The 22,639-nt window shown below is 42.8% G+C and overlaps 1 protein-coding gene across 1 annotated transcript in view; it reads right to left on the bottom strand.

Moving 5' to 3' along the window:
* Positions 1-22,639, bottom strand: part of LOC126412589 (uncharacterized) — a 236,615-nt gene that overhangs the window by 143,406 nt on the left and 70,570 nt on the right. Inside the window, exon 5 of the mRNA XM_050082250.1 lies at positions 17,580-17,801. Coding sequence (XP_049938207.1) covers positions 17,580-17,801 — 222 coding nt within the window. The remainder of the gene's footprint in view (positions 1-17,579; positions 17,802-22,639) is intronic.

The following is a 22,639-nucleotide window of genomic DNA, read 5'->3' as shown; positions in this document are numbered from 1 at the left end:
CTGCGCTTTAGGCCGCCAGTCCGCTCGAGTTGCTCAGGCAATGGTCATTGGCGGTTGGATCGATCGGTTGGTCGGTCGCGCACTGAGACACAAAATGACTTATCCGCCTTGAGCGTCGGCACATGTGAGGTCGCCACGTGAGTCCAGTGGGCCGCGGCGTATAGCGAGGGGTAGTGACTTCGCGGCCGACACGAGAGCAACAGGAGTCAACCAACGACATCGGGCTGGCCGGTGCGAGCTACGACGCCATGACACGTGAGATCTGCGCACCTTCCTGCGTCCGTTGAAGCGGCTGGCAGCGGACGGTTCGGGAGAGCGATTTGGGGGTGCTGCGCCAGGTCTTCTTCAGAAATCGCAGTTTATTAGAAGTTAAGTGATTGTTGATATGTTGTTTCATTTACTTGTTAAATTCTATTTGTTTTCCTGGTGAGGTCACCATCCGTTTTGTTTTGGGGTCGTCCCACCATTCTCTGCTGTTTGCTCACCCGCGGAAAGGTGGTTATTTATGAATTGGGTGGTCCGTTTTTCCTTTGTGGAGTAGGGGCGGGTTAGAGCGACCTGCGGTTCGGATTGTTCGGTAATCGCACTATCAATCTGCCGTACGTTAGCAGCTGCCTCTGTCATGCTTGTCAGATTCGGTGTGTTAACGAATTTAATGCGCGGAGTCTAACGGCCTAATTCCTGAAATATGGTTTTATCTTGCCTTTCATCTTGAGAGGCAACATATGTGTACTGTAGAGCATATTAACTCGTTTGGCCAACCCTGTATAATTTTATATAAGACTGGATTTCATGAGCTTTTATTTAAATGGTCATTTTAGTGTATAAAGTTGCCACCCTTCCACCGTAAGACTTTTCTTAGAAGGTAAAATCAAGTTTCGCCTTCGGTGGCAAGTTAATCTTTTAATTTTAGTGTTTTGTAGCATTTCCATCCCTCCTACTGGGTGCATAGTTTTTGTGCTTGTGTGAATTGTTATGACTTTTACTTTAAGGTAATCTGGTGTGTAGTGGATTTGCACCAATGTAGTCTTTTAGAGGTTGTTGTGAGCGATCGTGACTACGGCCGTGTCAAAAGGGAGCGGAGAGGTTCTCAGTCCGAAAGCTCATACTCTCAAAAATTTGTTTCTTTCCGCCTCTGAGTAAATTGTAGCTTGATATTTAGAGGGTGCTTTCTGCTTATAATTTTAAATCTCTTTCTTAAAAAAAAGGGCTTTTAGGAATAAAATTCCCATTTGTTAAAAACAATTTGATTTTGATTTGATCAGTTACTCCCTGGCAACTGCTTCCACGCTCACATAGAGTGATTAAATGTGTTAATGTTCTTGATGAATCGCTAGTACATAAAATAAATTCAGGTACCCTTGGTCTAGGGGTAGCGTCTTTGATTCATAATCAAAACGTCTTTGGGCCCGGGTTCGATCCCCGTGACTGCCTAAATTTTGATAAATAATCAGCATTGGCGGCCGAAGACTTCCGGCATAGGAAGTCAGCCTCATTCTGCCAACGGCCCTCTCAAAGAGGGCGGAGAAGCGGATAGAGGTTCAGGGCACTCTCTTGTCCTAGGGGTGGGAAATTGCCCCTAAAGGCGGAAGAATTAGTAATGATCAACGACATGAGGATGTAGAAGACAATGGAAACCACTGCATTAAAGACACGTAACGTGTATCCACAGGACATGTGGCCTGTATTTGAAGAAGTGTCATGATGATCTCTCCATTGGCAAAAGATTCCGGAATAGTCCCCCATTCGGATCTCCGGGAGGGGACTGCCAAGGGGGAGGTTACCATGAGAAAAAGATTGAATAATCAACGAAAGGATAACGTTCTACGAGTCGGGGCGTGGAATGTCAGAAGCTTGAACGTGGTAGGGAAACTAGAAAATCTGAAAAGGGAAATGCAAAGGCTCTATCTAGATATAGTAGAGGTCAGTGAAGTGAAGTGGAAGAAAGACAAGGATTTCTGGTCAGATGAGTATCGGGTAATATCAACAGCAGCAGAAAATGGTATAACAGGTGTAGGATTCGTTATGAATAGGAAGGTAGGGCAGAGGGTGTGTTACTGTGAACAGTTCAGTGACTGGCTTGTTCTAATCAGAATCGACAGCAGACCAACACCGACAACGATAGTTCAGGCATACATGCCGACGTCGCACGCTGAAGATGTACAGATAGAGAAAGTGTATGAGGATATTGAAAGGGTAATGCAGTATGTAAAGGGGGACCAAAATCTAATAGTCATGGGCGACTGGAATGGAGTTGTAGGGGAAGGAGTAGAAGAAAAGGTTACAGGAGAATATGGGCTTGGGACAAGGAATGAAAGAGGAGAAAGACTAATTGTGTTCTGTAACAAGTTTCAGCTAGTAATAGCGAATACCCTGTTCAAGAATCACAAGAGGAGGAGGTATACTTGGAAAAGGCCGGGAGATACGGAAAGATTTCAATTAGATTACATCATGGTCAGACAGAGATTCCGAAATCAGATACTGGATTGTAAGGTGTATCCAGGAGCAGATATAGACACAGATCACAATATAGTAGTGATGAAGAGTAGGCTGAAGTTCAAGACATTAGTCAGGAAGAATCAATACGCAAAGAAGTAGGATACAGAAGTACTAAGGAATGACGAGATACGTTTGAAGTTCTCTAACGCTATAGATACAGCAATAAGGAATAGCGCAGTAGGCAGTACAATTGAATAGGAATGGACATCTCTAAAAAGGGCCATCACAGAAGTTTGGAAGGAAAACATAGGTACAAAGAAGGTAGCTGCGAAGAAACCATGGGTAACAGAAGAAATACTTCAGTTGATTGATGGAAGGAGGAAGTACAAACATGTTTCGGGAAAATCAGGAATACAGAAATACAAGTCGCTGAGGAACGAAACAAATATGAAGTGCAGGGAAGCTAAGACGAAATGGCTACAGGAAAAATGTGAAGACATCGAAAAAGATATGATTGTCGGAAGGACAGACTCAGCATACAGGAAAGTCAAAACAACCTTTGGTGACATTAAAAGCAATGGTGGTAACATTAAGAGTGCAACGGGAATTCCACTGTTAAATGCAGAGGAGGGAGCAGATAGGTGGAAAGAATACATTGAACGCTTCTATGGGGGTGAAGATTTGTGTGATGTGATAGAAGAAGAAACAGGAGTCGATTTAGAAGAGATAGGGGATCCAGTATTAGAATCGGAATTTAAAAGAGCTTTGGAGAACTTACGGTCAAATAAGGCAGAAGGGATAGATAACATTCCATCAGAATTTCTAAAATCATTGGGGGAAGTGGCAACAAAACGACTATTCACGTTGGTGTGTAGAATATATGAGTCTGGCGATATACCATCTGACCTTCGGAAAAGCATCATCCACACAATTCCGAAGACGGCAAGAGCTGACAAGTGCGAGGATTATCGCACAATCAGCTTAACAGCTCATGAATCGAAGCTGCTTACAAGAATAATATACAGAAGAATGGAAAAGAAAATTGAGAATGCGCTATGTGACGATCAGTCTGGCTTTAGGAAAAGTAAAGGGACGAGAGAGGCAATTCTGACGTTACCGCTAATAATGGAAGCAAGGCTAAAGAAAAATCAAGACACTTTCATAGGATTTGTCGACCTGGAAAAAGCGTTCGACAATATAAAATGGTGCAAGCTGTTCGAGATTCTAAAAAAAGTAGGGGTAAGCTATAGGGAGAGACGGGTCATATACAATATGTACTATAACCAAGAGGGAATAAGAGTGGACGATCAAGAACGAAGTACTCGTATTAAGAAGGGTGTAAGACAAGGCTGTAGCCTTTCGCCCCTACTCTTCAATCTGTACATCGAGGAAGCAAAGATGGAAATAAAAGAAAGGTTCAGTAGTGGAATTAAAATACAAGGTGAAAGGATATCAATGATACGATTCGCTGATGACATTGCTATCCTGAGTGAAAGTGAAGAAGAATTAAATGATCCGCTGAACGGAATGAACAGTCTAATGAGTACACAGTATGGTTTGAGAGTAAATCGGAGAAAGACGAAGGTAATGAGAAGTAGTAGAAATGAGAACAGCGAGAAACTTAACATCAGGATTGATGGTCACGAAGTCAATGAAGTTAAGGAATTCTGCTACCTAGGCAGTAAAATAACCAATGACGGACGGAGCAAAGAGGACATCAAAAGCAGACTCGCTATGGCAAAAAAGGCATTTCTGGCCAAGAGAAGTCTACTAATATCAAATACCGGCCTTAATTTGAGGAAGAAATTTCTGAGGATGTACGTCTGGAGTACAGCATTGTATGGTAGTGAAACATGGACTGTGGGAAAACCGGAACAGAAGAGAATCAAAGCATTTGAGATGTGGTGCTATAGACGAATGTTGAAAATTAGGTAGACTGATAAGGTAAGGAATCAGGAGATGAAGAGGTTAGCACAGGAAAGGAATTCGTGGTGGGCCGCATCAAACCAGTCAGTAGACTGATGACCAAAAAGAAAAAAAAAAAAAACAGTTCGTTGTGTCACTATGGAGCCAACTGCTGGTCACACGGCCAGTGCACATGCAGCAAGATGTGCCAGAGCCATATGCCGGACACGATGGGCGTAGTGCCACGTGGACATCCGCAGCCCGGTCTCCTTCGGACAGTACAACCTCATGACCACCACTACCAGCAATCATGTACAGTGGCTGCATTCCTGAGATCTTAGTACATCCATATTTAAACTGGATGAAGGTGGGACACAGCTGGTATAATTTTTATTAAAAATGAAATTCCTCCAGCTGTACTTAATATTTTATATTTACTTCGCTACTAGCTTCTGCCCGCCATCCATGTGGAGCACGTGTTGATCTCACCGGCGGACTGCTAGACTGAGCCACACTCAACTGATTTCACCAAAGTGTGTGGGTCTGAAGATGGCGTTGACGGAACGTCGAAACTGGTAGCGAAGTAAATATAAAATCTTAAGTACAGCTGGAGGAATTTCATTTTTAATATAAAACATTCCTGAGAAGTCTTTCTGCAGTATCGCAGAGCCGGACGGAGTGGCCGTGCGGTTCTAGGCACTACAGTCTGGAGCCGAGCGACCGCTACGGTCGCAGGTTCGAATCCTGCCTTGGGCATGGATGTGTGTGATTTCCTTAGGTTAGTTAGATTTAATTAGTTCTAAGTTGTAGGCGACTGATGACCTCAGAAGTTAGGCCGCATAGTGCTGAGAGCCATTTGAACCATTTCAGCCGAGTATCGCAGAAGAACCATCCAGCTTCTCGTTGCCCTGTTACACGAGCTCGTAAAGCTCAGTGAGGCGTTAATATGGCGTCTTTGTCGCCTTAGAGCCGTTCTCAACTGATATCAGCTCACCACGCCCAATCTCAAAGGCAACCGACGCTCACGGCCGTTAAAGCGTGTATTTAAAGTAAACCTCATTTGTATCCTCGTAGTGGCGCTACTAGCTGCACTGTTATGCGACTGGCGCGAAATTTGAATAGAAATCACTTTTCCGATTTATAAACGCGGCTAGCAACTTTCGTTTACGTCGCCCAACTCCTCCCTAGTGTTTGCAGCTTTTTTCCGTCAGTGTATTATCTTTCGTAATCTTTATTCTGAAGAATGGAGTTTTTTTTTTTCGAAAGGGGATTGAAAATAAAAATTGATGCACGATATTTTTCAATTGAACGAATAAAGTCATTTTGTTTTAATTATTGTACATACATTTGTTATAAATATAATGTGCAACCTATGGAACACTGCACAAATAAGGATGATATTGATTGTACAGACATGAGGAACAACAATTATTGCAACATTTAGCACAAGTAATGAACGCCGAATTTTTGGTTCAAATGGTTCAAATGGCTCTGAGAACCATGGGACTTAACATCTTAGGCCATCAGTCCCCTAGAACTTAGAACTACTTAAACCTAACTAACCTAAGGACATCACACACATCCATGCCCGAGGCAGGATTCGAACCTGCGACGTAGCAGTCCCGCGGGTCCGGACTGCAGCGCCTAGAACCGCAAGACCACCGCGGCCGGCGAACTTTTGGACGTGCACTGTGTTTTCGACGTGTCTGTTGTCTAATAACTTGGTTTACGTTCATAAACGGATCTTGGCCATCATCACAGTTTCGTGACGTAACATGCATATCGAAGCATGTCACCAAATAACCAAACAATGGTGCAGACAACTGGTGCAGTCTTCTTTAGCTGATAGATGACAGATGACGTACGTGCAGTTCTGTAATCGTTTCATAAAGTTCTTCATCCATGCGTAAAAAAAAAAAAAAAACCTGCAGCATGGCTACACCAGCAGAGTACATTTTGGAGGAATTATTTAGGTCGTACGCTGACAGACCCTCTCTTTCCAGTGAAGCTTCGCTGTACAAACCTAGTTTCGTTTGCACTCCCTGCGTATCGAGAATCTACAGAAATGATTCTTCTCCCATGTATGTACAGGGAAGAAACGGGCTCATGTTGAGTTGGAACGTACCTGCGAAAGATTGGAAAACCACTTCCAAAATCTTAACGAAAATACTGTTTTTTCACCGTTAGAGTCCAAAAAATAATAAAAACTTCTTTATTTATTGATAATATATACAGACGCAAAAAATCTGTTCTTATAATTACGTGGAAACGAAGAAAAAAGTACCTAGAGCGAAAGTCGCAGAGACTGCGCGATTATGAAAGTAACCGGTTACTCACTCATTTGCGAACACTGCATCTACATCTACATGGATACTCTGGAATAGGGTGCATCGAACCACCCTCACAATTCCCTTCTATTCCAATCTCTATAGCGCGCGGAAACTCCGTAGGAGTTCTGATTTGCCTGATTTTATCACGGTGATCGTTTGTCCCTTTGTAGTTCGGCGCCAAAAAAATATTTTCGCCGTCGGAGGAGAAAGTTGGTGACTGGAATTTCGTGAGAAAATTCCACCTTTGTTTTAATGCTGTCCACCCCAAATACTGCAATTATACAAAATGGGCTGCCCTTCTTTGAATTTTCTCGATGTACTCCGTCAGTCCTATCTGGTAAGGATCCCACACTGAGCAGCAGTATTCTATAAGAGAACGTAAAAGCGTCGTGTAGGCAGTCTCCTTACTAGATCTGTTACATTTTCTAAGTGTCCTGCCAATAAAATGCAGTCTTTGGTCAGCCTTCCCCACAACATTTTCTATGTATGCCTTACAACTTAAGTTGTTCAAATTTGTAATTCCTAGGTATTTAGTTAAATTTACGGCCTTTAGATTTGACTTATTTATCGTGTAACCGAAGTTTAACGGATTCCTTTTAGCTCTCATGTGGATGACCTCACACCTTTCGTTATTTAGGGTCAATTGCCCATTTTCGCACCATACAGACATCTGTTCTAAATCGTTTTCCAATTTGTTTTGATCTTTTGATGAATTTGCTAGTCAATAAACGACAGCGTCATCTGCAAACAACCTAAAACGGCTGCTCAGATTTTCTCCCAAATCGTTTATATAGATAAGGAACAACAAAGGACCTTAGGGAACGCCGGAAAGACTTCTGTTTTACTGGATGACTTTCCGTCAGTTACTAAGAACTGTTACCTCTCTGACAGGAAATCACGAATCCAGTCACATAACGGAGATGATATTCCATAAGCACGCAATTTCACTACAAGTCGCATCTGGGGTCAGTGTCAAAAACCTTCCGGAAATCCAGAAATACGGAATCAATTTGAAATCCCTTGTCAAGAGCACTCACCACTTCATGCGAGTAAAGAGCAAGTCGTGTTTCAGAAGAACGATGTTGTCTGTATCCGTGGTGACTGTATGTCAATAGACCGTTTTCATCGAGGTAATTCATAATGTTCGAACACAATATACTCGTATGTTCCAAAATCCTGATCCATATCAACGTTAATGATGTGGGCCTGCAATTTAGTGAATTACTCCTACTACCCTTTTGAATATTGGTGTGACCTGTGCAACTTTCCAGTCTTTGGGTACGGATCTTTCTTCGAGCGAACGGTTGTATATGATGGTTAAGTATGGAGCTATTGCATCAGTATACTCTGAAAGAAACCTAATTGGTATTGTTGAATATCTGCGACAATGCAAAGCATGTAAGCACCCTAAAATTTTTAAACTGCGTTTTCCCTAAAACGGTTGAGAGTTGTGTCTTGATGTTTACATATCTTGAAGTCCTAACAGTGCCCCACACATCCTGTGAATATGAATGAAGTCGATGATGGGTAGTTCATAATTTCCTCTTGTAAGTTTTTAGTCTACTTTTCCTAATAATATTTTCGGTGAGCATCGTAATTTTACTAAAGACTACAGGATGATTTGTCTGAATGGGTACAAACTGCATCTAACGGCTCCTGACAGGATACGGAGCAGGAAAGGTCACATTGACATATGGCTGGAAATTCGTTCCATGAGAGATCTTTGACAGTGAAGGTTTTAATGACGGAGTCCACATATCAGAACACACAAGGAATACGGGATTGTTCTGGCTGTATTAATGTTTTACCTGCTCACTCAAGAGGGCAGTGACATATAGCACCACCATGTGGTAGCCACACTACCCATCGCACTATCAAAGGCACGTCTTCTAGCAGCGTAATTAGGGTTAACAAGTAGGAAGTCCAGATGCGCTCCAAGTGGGAGGCATTGTGGGAAGGTGGCTGGTCCCAAATGGCTGTCGCCAATAATACCCTTGCAGACATTGAGGGTGAACCAATGCTGACCATTGGCTGCCACCATACCATGGTGATTGTAGTCCACATGTGGGAGCTGTCAAGTAGGTCGGTACCGCCCTTTGTGAAGGTAGCCTCATTTGTGAAAAGGGTGGCTGACGGAAGTCCCAACACCGTGGTGGCCTGTGCGGAGATTCATCGAGCCAAGTGGACAGATATTAAGGAGTGCACAGATTGTGAGTGGTAAGGGTATCGGCAATTGTCATGGGGAATGTTCCACACGGTCGTCTGGCTTATCCCATGCTGCCAGGCCATATGCCTGATTCTGATACCACGGTCACTGTCAAAGACATACTGGCGTCCAAAAACTATCGACAGGTGTCCATACGACCGTTTTCTGCACGAACGGAGGCATTCCAGTCAACGAACAACCACGCCGACGACGACGTTGGGGACCTACCAAACACGGTCGTGTTTAGAGGATAGTCTCACATCCACAATCGCTGTGTACACAGTCATAAACAGTACAGTATGGTACAGAAGAGATGCCTACCAGACGCTCTGGGGTGGAGGGCTATAGGAAGTCCCAAATTGATGTGGTTCAGTTCCTCACTGTGAATCATTTTGTTGTTTCTCGGATGTGGCGACTGTTTATAGAGATCGAAACTGTACCCTGAAGACCAGAGCAGGGCTGACCTTTTGTGACATCAGAAAGAGAGAATCTTTATTTGGCTGTAAGGGCATAACGGCAAATGGCATCTGACATTACAGAATCCACTGGACGTGTTGTAACGAGGCAAAGCGGGTACAGAAGGTTTCAGAAGAGTGGTTTTTATTGCCAGAGACCTGCTGTGTGTGTAGTTCTAACGGCTATCCACAGAAGCGCGCGATTAGAGTGCAGTCGTCAACATGCCATATGGTCGGTCGAAGAGTGGGCCAATATTCTTTTCAGAAATAAGTCCCACTTTTCTGTGTACATTGATTGTCGACGTTTTTTATTCTGGAGTGAACGTGGATCACGATTTCGAGATCCAAACATTGCAGAAGGGGACCGATATCAAGGAGGTTCAAAATGGTTCAAATGGCTCTAAGCACTATGGGACTTAACATCTGAGGTCATCAGTCCCGTAGACTCAGAACTGCTAAGCCTAAGGACATCACACACATCCATGCCCGACGCAGGATTCGAACCTGTGACCGTAGCAGCAGCGCGGTTCCAGACTGAAGTGCCTAGAACCGCTCGGCCACAGCGGCCGGCTATCGAGGAGGATCCCTAATAGTGTGGGAGGGGATTATGTTGACAACTCGAACACGAAATTGCACGGGTGAATCGGCAATGTTTAGGTACTCTCGGGTATCGTGACGAGACCTTGGGGCCGTAGAGCATGGGTGGCCGATTTTTTCTTGGAAACGGAAGATTCTGCAATCATGGCGTAGCCTGCTCGATCTGACAATTTAAATGCCATAGAGCATGTTTCGGATGCACAGGGATGGCTTGCGTCATGTCAGCATCCACCAGCCGCTCTCCAAGACTTGCGAGGAACTCTGCAGCAAGAATGGGCGCTATTGTCTCAATATGTGATTGAGAGCATCAACCTTACAAAATTTCCGTTTCTTGCTTTAATTTTGGGTACCAGTGTTTTATAAGTCCTCCTTCAAGTGGGCGTAACTCCCTTGGAACTCAGTTCCATCCACATGTTTATATAATCTCCTTTGCTCGTATTGCTCTCAGGAATAGTTTCCTACAGTTTGTCCCAATTTAGCAGACTCACGCTACATACAAACGGCTCAGAACAAGGGGATGGATACGGGGACTTACTAGCCTACCTTGACTGTGTCTTCAGGTATCGGCTCACTGGTTAGTTTACAGTCTTAAGAGATGAACTTCATGCTACCGTGAATGAGTTGAAATAGATGAGCAAGAAGTTTCTCAAGCGCTCCGGTTCTCTTATTGGTCTACAAGTATTAGAAACAATGTAGTTACCGAACAAAATGACTGAATTTATGCTGGATAAACTACTCCTCTGCAACAGTATGCGAAGCAAGTAACATTTTGTTGATTTCCAAGGTATCTGGTAACTCAGGGAAATTGAGATATGAGATGTAGCAGCCAAGGAGGCCTGTGGGAAGTCAGTGCGGCTCTGTGTACCTTACTCCAATAGACTGTCGTCTCACTATTGATTCAAAATCCGTGCAACTGAACGAGGGAGCGTGACAAGACATGAAAGACAACAAACTGCAGTCAGTGATGTGGACAGGGCGTACCTCATACCTCTCACTCCGGCAGGCTAAAGTCACTCTGACTCGTCTCCACATAGGACACCGACCGTAACTCACTGATTTTTACTCCGGCGAGAAGAATATCCAATTTGTGCTGATTGTGTTGTACGACTCACCATGTGCCATGTTTTAGTGAAGTGCACTTTATATTGAGACCAGAGCGTATGGGACCTACCCCTTGTTTAAGCTATTGATGAGACGAGTGCGGCAAAGCATTTAAAATTTTGTGCACTGTCTGGGCTACAACCTAAGACCTTCGGTTGTCGCAGAGCGGCTGGCAAATTTCTTAGTGTATTCACCAGTAAGTTACGAATATCTGCTGTTGTTATTATATTAAATTTCAGCCTCCAGTTGCATAAGCAAATAAACTTTACCTAGGTTTCGGCTATAATAATGTACCCCTCTTCAGAAATGTCACAATATAAAATTAAAATTAAAACATGCCAGATACTGGCCTTGTCAAACTTAATATCTGGCATGCTTTAATTTTAATTTTATATTGTGACATTTCTGAATAAGGCTACTTTATTATAGCCGAAACCTAGGAAAAGTTTATTTGCTTATGCAACTGTAGGCTGAAATTTAATATAATTACATTTTAGAGTTGCTGACACTGCTGCACCATGCTAAAAATATTCTAACCTGCTGTTGTCTTTTACTCACTTTTTGATTCTGCGTCCATATATTTTGAAGTAATCTCTTAAGAACTGACATAAAAGAATTTTTACACTGTGTGTGTGTGTGTGTGTGTGTGTGTGTGTGTGTGTGTGTGTGTGTGTGTGTGTGAGTGTTTGTGTGTGTGTTTGTCTGTGTGTTTGCATACTTGTGTGTAAGTATGCATGAAAGGAAGATCCAAAAATAATTTTGTTTTTATTTTAGCTGTTTTTAACTTTTAGCAATTTTAATCACGCTCTTCACATTGACGTTGGAGTCCACAGAATCCTATCATCATCACGGTTATCAGTGCTGGCAAACATGTTTAGGAGGCGGATAAGGAGCCCTAGAGTCAGGTGTCGGCAAGCCCTCCACTTTCTTCGCATATGTACTGTAGGTGATGTGGCTGTAATCGGTCCGCGCTACCCACAGCATTTAAAATTTTTTCAACATCTGAACTCTATGCACTAAAACATCACTTTCACGAAGACGACAGTAAAAGATAACTAATTTACAAATCTATTCGTTTTATTCAAGCGTAGCCTGCATATCTCACCAGGGTTTACCGTAAATCAACGTATGCCACCAGCATGCCACCAGCTGCCAAGCCCGTCGCAACCAGAGGCCGTACTCGGCACACTGCCGCATACACTTGGCGAAGTGTCCGACAAAGAGAGTTTATCAGATGAATTGCAGCACCTACTGACCTATATTGTAAGAATTCTTACAGTAACAGTCAGGTTCAGCGTCGTTTAAAGACAAAGCTGTCTACACGACAGCGTTTATCTCTCACGTCGGGAACACATCAGTGAAAATTGGAAAATGCATTTCGGAAGTATAACGTTAACTGCGTATTTCTCCCCCTACCAAAGACGAAAGCCTTGTTGGACGACTCTCAAGGACGAGTTATGACTCCGGAAACCAAAAGCCTACCGCATCCGCTGCCATTGCGGCGAAATGTAAGCCAGATTATATGGACCGTATGGTAAAGATGAGCGGTGCATAACTGTCACAAGAGTAAAGAACAACCAACAAACTCAGCTGCTGCACAGTAGCGCATCTCTGCAGGGTACACCATGAATTATTACAGCATCATGTCGTTACAGCAAGCAAACACATTTCTTCATAGTGTCTTAAGGGAACTTATAAATAAACACTGTATTTTTCAATGAAGTAAGGATCCAGACCTCACCCTGAGCGTGCTCAAAACACGACGAAGGTCGGTGGGAGTATCTGTTCACGCTACCCAGATTCAGGAGCTGAGAGAAGGCCAAGCAGAAGGGGCCTCTGCTGCATCACCAGCGATCCGAACCAAGGGCAGAGGCATACAGACAGAGGGCCGCTGTTCGTGTCCCGACCGCGAACCTCCCCGTCCACCTCGCCTGCGAAGCCACGTCCGACCACTGCACACGTCCGTGGCGAACAGCAGGAGGCAGGAGATGTGGAGATGCCACCCATCAAGACACGATCGATGAATGAAATTATTTCCATTTTATCCATTATACACATTCTTATACTTTTTCAGATTTTGTGCAAAATTTCAAGGTTGTCTTGGAGTTATAAAGATAGCCTATGTCTTTGAAGTGTGTTGCTACTGATGATTTCCTACAGTTCTCTGCTCTGTAACAGTCACTATGTTCTTTAAATCGAGTTCTGAAACTTCTGCCTGTTTGGCTCACATAACAGCTGTTGCATTGGCCGTGCGTAAGTTTCTAAGTGTCAGATGCGTCAAGTACTGTATCTGACTGTTTGATATTGTGAATAAATCTCCTACTTAAGTTACTGTTGCAGCTGAAGCCGATTTTCACATCTGTGTGGTTGAGTAGCCTAGATGATTTATCAGAAATTATACCAAAATATGACAGAGACAGCAAAGGACTTGGAAGAGCAGTTGAACGGAATGGATGGTGTCTTGAAGGGAGGATATAAGATGAACATCCACAAAAGCAAAACGAGGATAATGGAATGTAGTCGAATTAAGTCGGGTGATGTTCAGGGTATTAGATTAGGAAATGTGACACTTAAAGTAGTAAAGGAGTTTTGCTATTTGGGGAGCAAAATAACTGATGATGGTCGAGGTAGAGAGGATATAAAATGTAGACTGGAAATGGCAAGGAAAGCGTTTCTGAAGAAGAGAAATTTGTTAACATCGAGTATAGACTTAAATGTCAGGAAGTCGTTTCTGAAAGTATTTGTATGGAAGTGAAACTTGGAGGATAACTAGTTTGGATAAGAAGAAAATAGAAGCTTTATAAATGTGGTGCTACAGAAGAATGCTGAAGATTAGATGGGTTGATCACATAACTAATGAGGAGGTATTGAATAGGATTGGGGAGAAGTTTGTGGCACAACTTGACTAGAAGAAGGGATCGGTTGGTAGGACATGTTCTGAGGCATCAAGGGATCACAATTTAGTATTGGAGGGCAGCGTGGAGAGTAAAAATCGTAGAGGGAGACCAAGAGATGAATACACTAAACAGATTCAGAAGGATGTAGGGTGCACTAGGTACTGGGAGATGAAGAAGCTTGCTCAGGATAGAGTGGCATAGAGAGCTGCATCAAACCAGTCTCAGGACTGAAGACCACAACAACAACAGCAACACAACATTTTTACATATTTAACTGCTGGGCTGCTGTCAGTTGTTGAGTGTAGTATCCTCTTGTTTCTACAGTTTATTTATTTTTTCTACTGTGACATCACGTTAATGAATGAAGGATCGTATTCACCGTTTATTGTGGTATATTTTATGGTTTCTGTTTCTTGTTGGAGTTCTGCATGTTGAAGTGGAAGTTTGTTGGCTCTTTGTAGCACTGATCCACTCGCAGCTTATTTGTGGGAGGGCGGTATGTATAGAAGAGTTCGATACAGTGGTCTATAACAGTACGATTTCTATCACCAACATTAAGAGACACTTACTACATCTGTTTTGATATTTTCATGTCAAGAAAATATATAGTGGTGTTGTCTTTGTACTTGAGGTGAATATTTTTATGCACGTTATTGACAAGGCAAACCTACGTTTCTAGCACTTGTAGATTTCCAGAAAGCTTTCGGCAATGTTGACTGGAATACTCTCTTTCAAATTATGAAGATGGCAGGGGTAAAATACAGGGAGCGAAAGGCTATTAACAATTTGTACAGAAACCAGATTGCAGTTACAAGAGTCGAGGGACGTGAAAGAGAAGCAGTGGTTGGGAAGGGAGTGAAACAGGGGTGTAGCCTCTCCCCGATGTTATTCAATCTGTATATTGAGCAAAAAGTAAAGGAAACAAAAGAAAAATTCGGAGTAGGTATTAAAGTCCACGGAGAAGAAATGAAAACTTTGAGGTTCGCCGATGACATTGTAATTCTGTCAGAGACAGCAAAGGACTTGGAAGAGCAGTTGAACGGAATGGACAGTGTCATGAATGGAGAATATAAGATGAACATTAACAAAAGCAAAACGAGGATAATGGAATGTAGTCGAATTAAGTCGGCTGATGCTGAGGGAATTAGATTAGGAAATGATACTCTTAAAGTAGTAAAGGAGTTTTGCTATTTGGGGAGCAAGATAACTGATGATGGTCGAAGTAGAGAGGATATAAAATGTAGACTGGCAATGGCAAGGAAAGCGTTTCTGAAGAAGAGAAATTTGTTAACATCGAGTATAGATTTAAGTGTCAGGAAGTCGTTTCTGAAAGTATTTGTATGGAGTGTAGCCATATATGGAAGTGAAACATGGATGATAAATAGTTTGGACAAGAAGAGAATAGAAGCTTTCGAAATGTGGTGCTACAGAAGAATGGTTAAGATTAGATGGGTAGGACACATAACTAATGAGGAGGTACTGAATACAATTGGGGAGAAGAGGAGTTTGTGGCACAACTTGACTAGAAGAAGGGATCGGTTCTGAGACATCAAGGGATCACCAATTTAATTCTGGAGGGCAGCGTGGAGGGTAAAAATCGTAGAGGGAGACCAAGAATACACTAAGCAGTTTCAGAAGGATGTAGGCTGCAGTACGTACTGGGATATGAAGCAGCTTGCAGAGGATAGAGTACCATGAAGAGCTGCATCAAACCAGTCTCAGGACTAAAGACCACAACAACAACAACATTGAATTTATTTCCGTGAGTTTATTATTTCATTATGTGTTCCATCAAATAGAATGAAGGTGTCATCTATATACCTCTTACAGAATTTAAGTTTCTGATATTAACGTTTAGTGATACCATTTCATTCTCTACACTGTTGATAAATATCTCTGTTAATCGGCCACTAAGATGCAACTCACTCCTAGCCCCAGGTCTTTCTTGTGAATTTTGTTGTTGAAAGAGGAGAAATTATGTGAGAGTAATAAATTAAGTACAACTGTGTATTTTCAGGTCTTTTCACTGTCTTGTTTTTCAATAGCTTCTTCCTTTATACCTCAACTGTTTCATTTAGAGGTACAGTGTGTGTGTGTGTGTGTGTGTGTGTGTGTGTGTGTGTGAACAGAACAATATTTGTTGCTAACCAATTGGTCAGTGTATTCGTAAATAATAGTCATGCCTTGAGTAGTGTATGTAGCGACAATGTCGTGAATCCTTTGGTTGTTGTTGTGGTCTTCAGTCCTGAGACTGGTTTGATGCAGCTCTCCATGCTACTCTATCCTGTGCAAGCTTTTTCATCTCCCAGTACCTACTACAACCTACATCCTTCTGAATCTGCTTAGCGTATTCATCTCTTGGTCTCCCTCTACGATTTTTACCCTCCTTGCTGCCTTCCAATACTAAATTGGTGATCCCTTGATGCCTCAGAACATGTCCTACCAACCGATCCCTTCTTCTGGTCAAGTTGTGCCACAAACTTCTCTTCTCCCCAACCCTATTCAATACTTCCTCATTAGTTATGTGATCTACCCATCTAATCTTAACCATTCTTCTGTAGCACCACATTTCGAAAGCTTCTATTCTCTTCTTGTCCAAACTATTTATCGTCCATGTTTCACTTCCATACATGGCTACACTCCATACGAATACTTTCAGAAATGATTTCCTGACACTTAAATCAATACTGGATGTTAACAAATTTCTCTTCTTCAGAAACGCTTTCCTTGCCATTGCCAGCCTACATTTTATATCCTCTCTACTTCGACCATCATCAGTTATTTTGCTCCCCAAATAGCAAAACTCCTTTACTACTTTAAGTGCCTCATTTCCTAATCTAATTCCCTCAGCATCACCCGACTTAATTAGACTACATTCCATTATCCTTGTTTTGCTTTTGTTGATGTTCATCTTATATCCTCCTTTCAAGACACTGTCCATTCCATTCAGCTGCTCTTGCAAGTCCTTTGCTGTCTCTGACAGAATTACAATGTCATCGGCGAACCTCAAAGTTTTTATCTCTTCCCCATGAATTTTTGGTATACTTTCAAAATTGGGTACTGGCTCTCCTTTCTACGGTCCTGTAGTCTATTAGTACTCGACATCATACATCGGCCACGATTTTTCTATTTAATGGGCTGTGGTGAAGACTGTCGAGTGGTGTCAGCGAGCATTAACAGACGGAGATTTCGGGGATGGCGTCATAGGAGCCGCTGGCGAGTTCAAAGAGAGTGCTCAGGCCTCACTGCTGACCTCTAACGTGCCGGCACCCTTGAAAGGTATGTGCTAAGGTCTGATCAGGGTAGCTCCAGAAAATAGTCGGTACTTGCCAACCGCAAGGTGGAACGAGTATAATATCTTTGAGTACGAGGTTCTTTGATGGTTAAGAGAGTTGGGCACGCGCAGTAAAAAACAGAAGGGTCTCAGGTAGGTGCCCAGAGAAAGCACACGTCTGCTTCCTCTGGCCACCTAGCTGCGACTCCTCGGTCTTTTACTGCGCATGCCCAGCTCTCTTAACCATCAAAGATCCTGGTACTCAAAGATATTATACTCGTTCCACCTTGCGTTTGGCAACTACCGACTATTTTCTGGAGCTACCCTGATCAGACCTTAGCACATACCTTTCACCCTTCCTGCAACGCTTCTCACCTGAGAGCACCATGTCGAGGTAGGGCATGTCTGCGAGCGCCTCCAGGCTCAGCTCCTTCCCGTGCCTGCGCAGCGCGGTGTCCACCTGGAGCCGAGCCCGCGTCTGCACCTCGTGGTGGACGGCCAGCTGGTGCAGGCAGAAGGCGAGCGTGGTGGCCACCTTGTGTCGGCCCAGCATCAGCAGCATCATCACCTGTGACGCCAGCATGTCGCCGCCGAAGTCTGTGGCAGAGTGAGTGAGTGAGTGAGTGAGTCAGCGAGAGTCACTGGCCTGGCGCAGGTGAGCGACGATTTGCAAAAGAACAGCTTTAAGGCTGCATACAAATACTTTTAATCTGACCGGTGTTCGTGACTAGGAATAGTACGCTGGCACCGAATGCAGTCAAGTCAGCATGAAGTACAACTGTCTAGCAGCTAATGATTACTTTGGTTTGAGGAAAATTTAAAAATATAAACACCAAAGGACAGCAGCCAATTGTAAAATGCGTAATTTATTGTATGTCTAGTTTTAGACTCTAACACTGTCATCATTGGTGCATCCGTCAAGGTATTTTACTTTATTTTTATTTATTTATTGCTAAATTGTAGACCTGTTACCTGATGTTCAAAACAGGTTGTACATCTTACAATATTCGTTTTTCATCTTTTTACAGTTTTCTTTTCTTTTGTTTTGCCTACAACATTTACAAAGAATGATACTTTTCAAAATAACAATAATTTAAGGTTGAAATATAAATAAAATTTTGTTGTTTTTTAAGAAGAATATCAAAAGAAGATAGGATAGAGGAGAGATCTGTTAGTACCATCACCGAATGTGACTGGCGGTGAATACCTCGGAATGGTTTCTTCGAGCCGTTGACCGCCAGTCACACAAACACATACACACACACACACACACACACACACACACACACACACACACACATACTCACACACACACATACACAAATGGTTATTAGTAGAGAAATAATGTTCCATATCCTATTTATTACAAATCCTATATATTAACTACTTTAAGGTGCCCATCCATGTACAGCATTTGGTGTTTTCTTGGCTAGATCGCCAGCACCTTATGCTTATTTACAGTCACATCTGAGCTTCCTCCTCTTCTTCCTCCTCATTGTCACTATTTTCGCTGTCACTGTGGGTATCGCTGTCCATACTCTGGAGATTGTTGTTACGCTCCACATAGGCATGTCTGCAATGTCGTGTCCGCATGTACTCTTCATGTATTTTTTTTTTAAATACTGTTTGTCAGTGCGTTTAATTGTGCCCATTGTTCTTCGTCTCTTACTGTTGTGTACACATCTATGTCTGTATCTGTGTAGTCTAAGTGTAGTGTATGTCTATTTTTTGCGCATTGCCTGCAGAAAAAGACAGTGTGTTCTGCGGAACCTTCTTCTCCGCATGTGCATGTAGGTGTCCGCCTCAGACTCACGCGTTTTAAGTGCATGGGATAAGGTCCGTGTCCGGTTAACAAATGTACCATACCTCGGCTGGAATCGATATGTCTCATTCTGAACCGCCCACTTATGTCAGTGAGGAAGTCGTGCAGTCCACGTCCCTTATCACGTACATCCCACTCACCTTGCCATGTATCCAAACGCTAACTTTTAAGGTGACGTATCGTCTCTATCGGCAGACCGGTTATTGTGTATACCTTATCTAGTTTCCCCATCTTCAACCAGTACCTTGCAGCTCTGTATTTGATCGTGATATCTATGGGACATATTCCGAGCCCCACAGACAGTGCAACCGCTGAGGTGATACCGAAGGCTCCAGATAGCCTAAGTAGGACACTTCTCTGCCCTCGTCTGACGGATGCTATGTTGGTGACCACGTTCAGTCTATGTGCCCACGTGCTAGCTGCGAAGCTGAGTACTGATTCGAAGAGCGCACAGTGGTATGTACGTATGACTGGTAGAGGCAGTCTGTACTGTTTTGAATTTAGCCTCACCAGTTTGTGTAGTATTTTTTCTGCTTTGTCGTTAGCCTTATGTGTTCGCGGATATTCAATTTTTCATCTATCCACCAGGGTAGCCGAAAGCGCTAATGCGCTGCTTCCTGGACTCGGGTAGGCGTGCTGGCCCCGGACCGAATACACCCGGCGGATTAAAAGCGAGGGCCGGTATGCCGGCCAGCCTGGATGTGGCTTTTAGGCGGTTTTCCACATCTCGCTACGTGATTAACAGGCTGGTACCCGCTTTACGTCTCAGTTACACGACTCACAGACATTTGGAACACGTTCACACTCTCGCACAGTGTACAATAGACACAGGAAGCTGGGGTACATTCATTCCATCCAAGGGGGTTTGGTGCGATGGTTGGAAGGGCAAGCGGCCACCCTCTGCAGTTAACACTGCCAAATCAATAGTAACAAGGCCGTCCCCGCATTGCAGCGCAAATAAGGCCTCAACCAAAAGTAAAAGCATTGTCATCATTGGTTCATTTACCAAACAGTCCTAACATGTCAGAGCATAACATACGACAAAATTACAGTAGCCATCACATGGGAGACACAGGTTATAGTCTACATTTTGGCACTTTATTGTATAGGTCCGTCTTGATTACATTTTTTTTTCACTATGTCCAGTTTCGACCACTGCCATCTTCAGATCATAAAATATTCTGATGCAGTATCAACGTCAAACTAAATATGTATGTAGGGGAACTCGGGGCAGAACGGGATAGCAGGGCTCAATGGGAAATTGCTCTTTTCTAGACTACACAGTGCTGCAACCTGTTGTATGGGCATGTAACTATTTCTCCGAATGGAACGGAAGTTAGGGTAGCCATTTTTATTTAGTTTGAAGCGCGAGATCTAAGTGAATTGTTGTCCGTCACGTTACCGCTTGCGTTGTTCTAAGGTTTGGTGAATTTCAACGTCAGGTAAGTTGTTAATTGTATACCCTAAAATGACACATTCCCTTAAAGTGCATGCCATTTGTTACACTTAAGTTATTTAATGTGTTTAAATATGTCAGTTATTACACTCCATAAAAGTTGTTAACCTCAAAAGTGCTCTTGGGGCGGAACGGGACGCGGCAGAATGGGATAGTGTCCCGTTCTGCCCCGTCATATTTTGATGCAAGTAGAAAACAAACTATTCTTTTTTCTTTCCCCCTTGCTGTTCCAGATGGTGCTAACTTACAGGAAAAAGACTGATAGGCAACAATGGGACGTAAAAGCGATGGAAATGGCAATTTCAGCCGTTTCATCTAACCCAAATGGGATTTTTAAAAGCATCTGAGCAGTTCAACGTACCGAAATCAACATTTCAAATATATCTCCCTAAAGCTGCGAATAATCCTGACTACATAATTGACAAATCAGATGCGAAATTTAAAAAGGTGTTCGCCACAGAACAAGAACATGAGCTGGTAACATATCTCAAGTCAATGGAAAGCAGACTTTTTGGTCTAACAATGAACGATCTCAGGTCACTAGCCTATCAACTAGCCGAAAGAAATGGCTTACCACACAAATTTGACAAACAAACTTGTCTAGCCGGATAAGACTGGGTTAAAGGATTTATTACGAGGTATCCTACACTGATGATGGAGAATCAGATGAAGAGAGAATCAGAGAGAGAGAAAGGATGCTGAGTGTCTCTACCGTGGGGACTTCTACTCCGTTTCTAATGAGGGCTGGGTCGCATGACAGAGGTGTTTCAGGTGGGCACACAATTCATGTGCTGGCATAGACAGTGAAGATGAAGAGGAAATACTTATTTGTGACTATCGTCGAAAGGACTAGTAGTTACTGGTTTGGTGGTTATTAAGCATTGTACATTTTTCAGAATGACATTAAAATATTCTCGTATTTTGAAGAATGACTTTTCAACTGTTTAAATTACACATTCCTTAGTCTGAATTGCCTTTTATACAACATTTTGTCATAGTTTAATACGATATTCATAATTCAAATTCAATGATTATGCAATAATTTAAGAAAAAATAACCTTATGCCATTCTGCCCCGTGGGTGGGGCGGAACGGGAAATATGCAAGACTTTCTTTGAAAAATAGTAAAAAATGCAAAATGTATTGTTTTAAGTGATTTTAAAATAAGGTACATTAGGTTACACTTCAAGGTGGTTTTTTTTATAACTTTAAGAAGTGTTTCCTTGTGTTCCCTTATTTTATACACATTGTTAAACCCCAGTGGGTACACCAGACGCGTGTAACCTCTATGTTTGAGAGTTAGAGTAATGATGGTGTACGCTAACGTGGAAAACTTGTTTGAGCAGCAATTGCCGACATGGTGTAGCTGAGACGGCATAAGGGGAACCAGCCTGCATTCGCCGAGGCAGATGGAAAACCGCCTAAAAACCATCCACAGACTGGTTGGTTCACCGGATCTCGACACAAGTCCGCCGGGCGGACGCGTGCCAGGGACCAAGTGCTCCTTCCCACTCCGGAAGGCCGTGCGTTAGACCGATCGGCTAACCGGGCGGGCTTGACGTTGATACTACATGAGAACATTTTATGATTTGAAGATGGCAGTGACCGAAACCGGTCACAGTGATAAAAAAAAAAAAGAAAAATGTGATCAAGATAGACCTCTAAAATAAAGTGCCAAAAACATCACCACGGACTCATTTTCCGACTTTATGTCTTAAATTGATATAGCCTAAATCTAGATCTAAAATAAATTACATATTTTGCGACTGACTGCTGTAATTTCTTCAGTTTGAATATTCAACAATCGCTGCGGACACAGGTATACAATGGATGCCAACTTCATGAAAACACGAAGAAGGAACGCAGCTGCTGTGTGGTACGCATAATGCTACTGGATTCATTGATGCCAGGATAAGACTTTCGATGATGGAGTGGGCTCGAACATCAGTCAAACAATAAACAAAAGTTATAAGCGAATTAAAGGTGTTGGTTTGGAATCTGTCACACATAAAGTACATGGGAGTTGCGGAGCCCCGTATATTCCAAATGTTTGTACTTACTCAGAACGCATTTCGGATGATGGACTTCTACCCAGTAGCATTTTACACGATTTTCTGTAAGTAACCACAATATATACGAAACCAACGGACAACAGTAA

The sequence above is a fragment of the Schistocerca serialis genome, chromosome 7 (assembly GCF_023864345.2).
Source record: "Schistocerca serialis cubense isolate TAMUIC-IGC-003099 chromosome 7, iqSchSeri2.2, whole genome shotgun sequence".
In the NCBI taxonomy this organism is placed as follows: domain Eukaryota; kingdom Metazoa; phylum Arthropoda; class Insecta; order Orthoptera; family Acrididae; genus Schistocerca; species Schistocerca serialis.
This window is presented reverse-complemented; position numbering and strand designations above follow the sequence as displayed.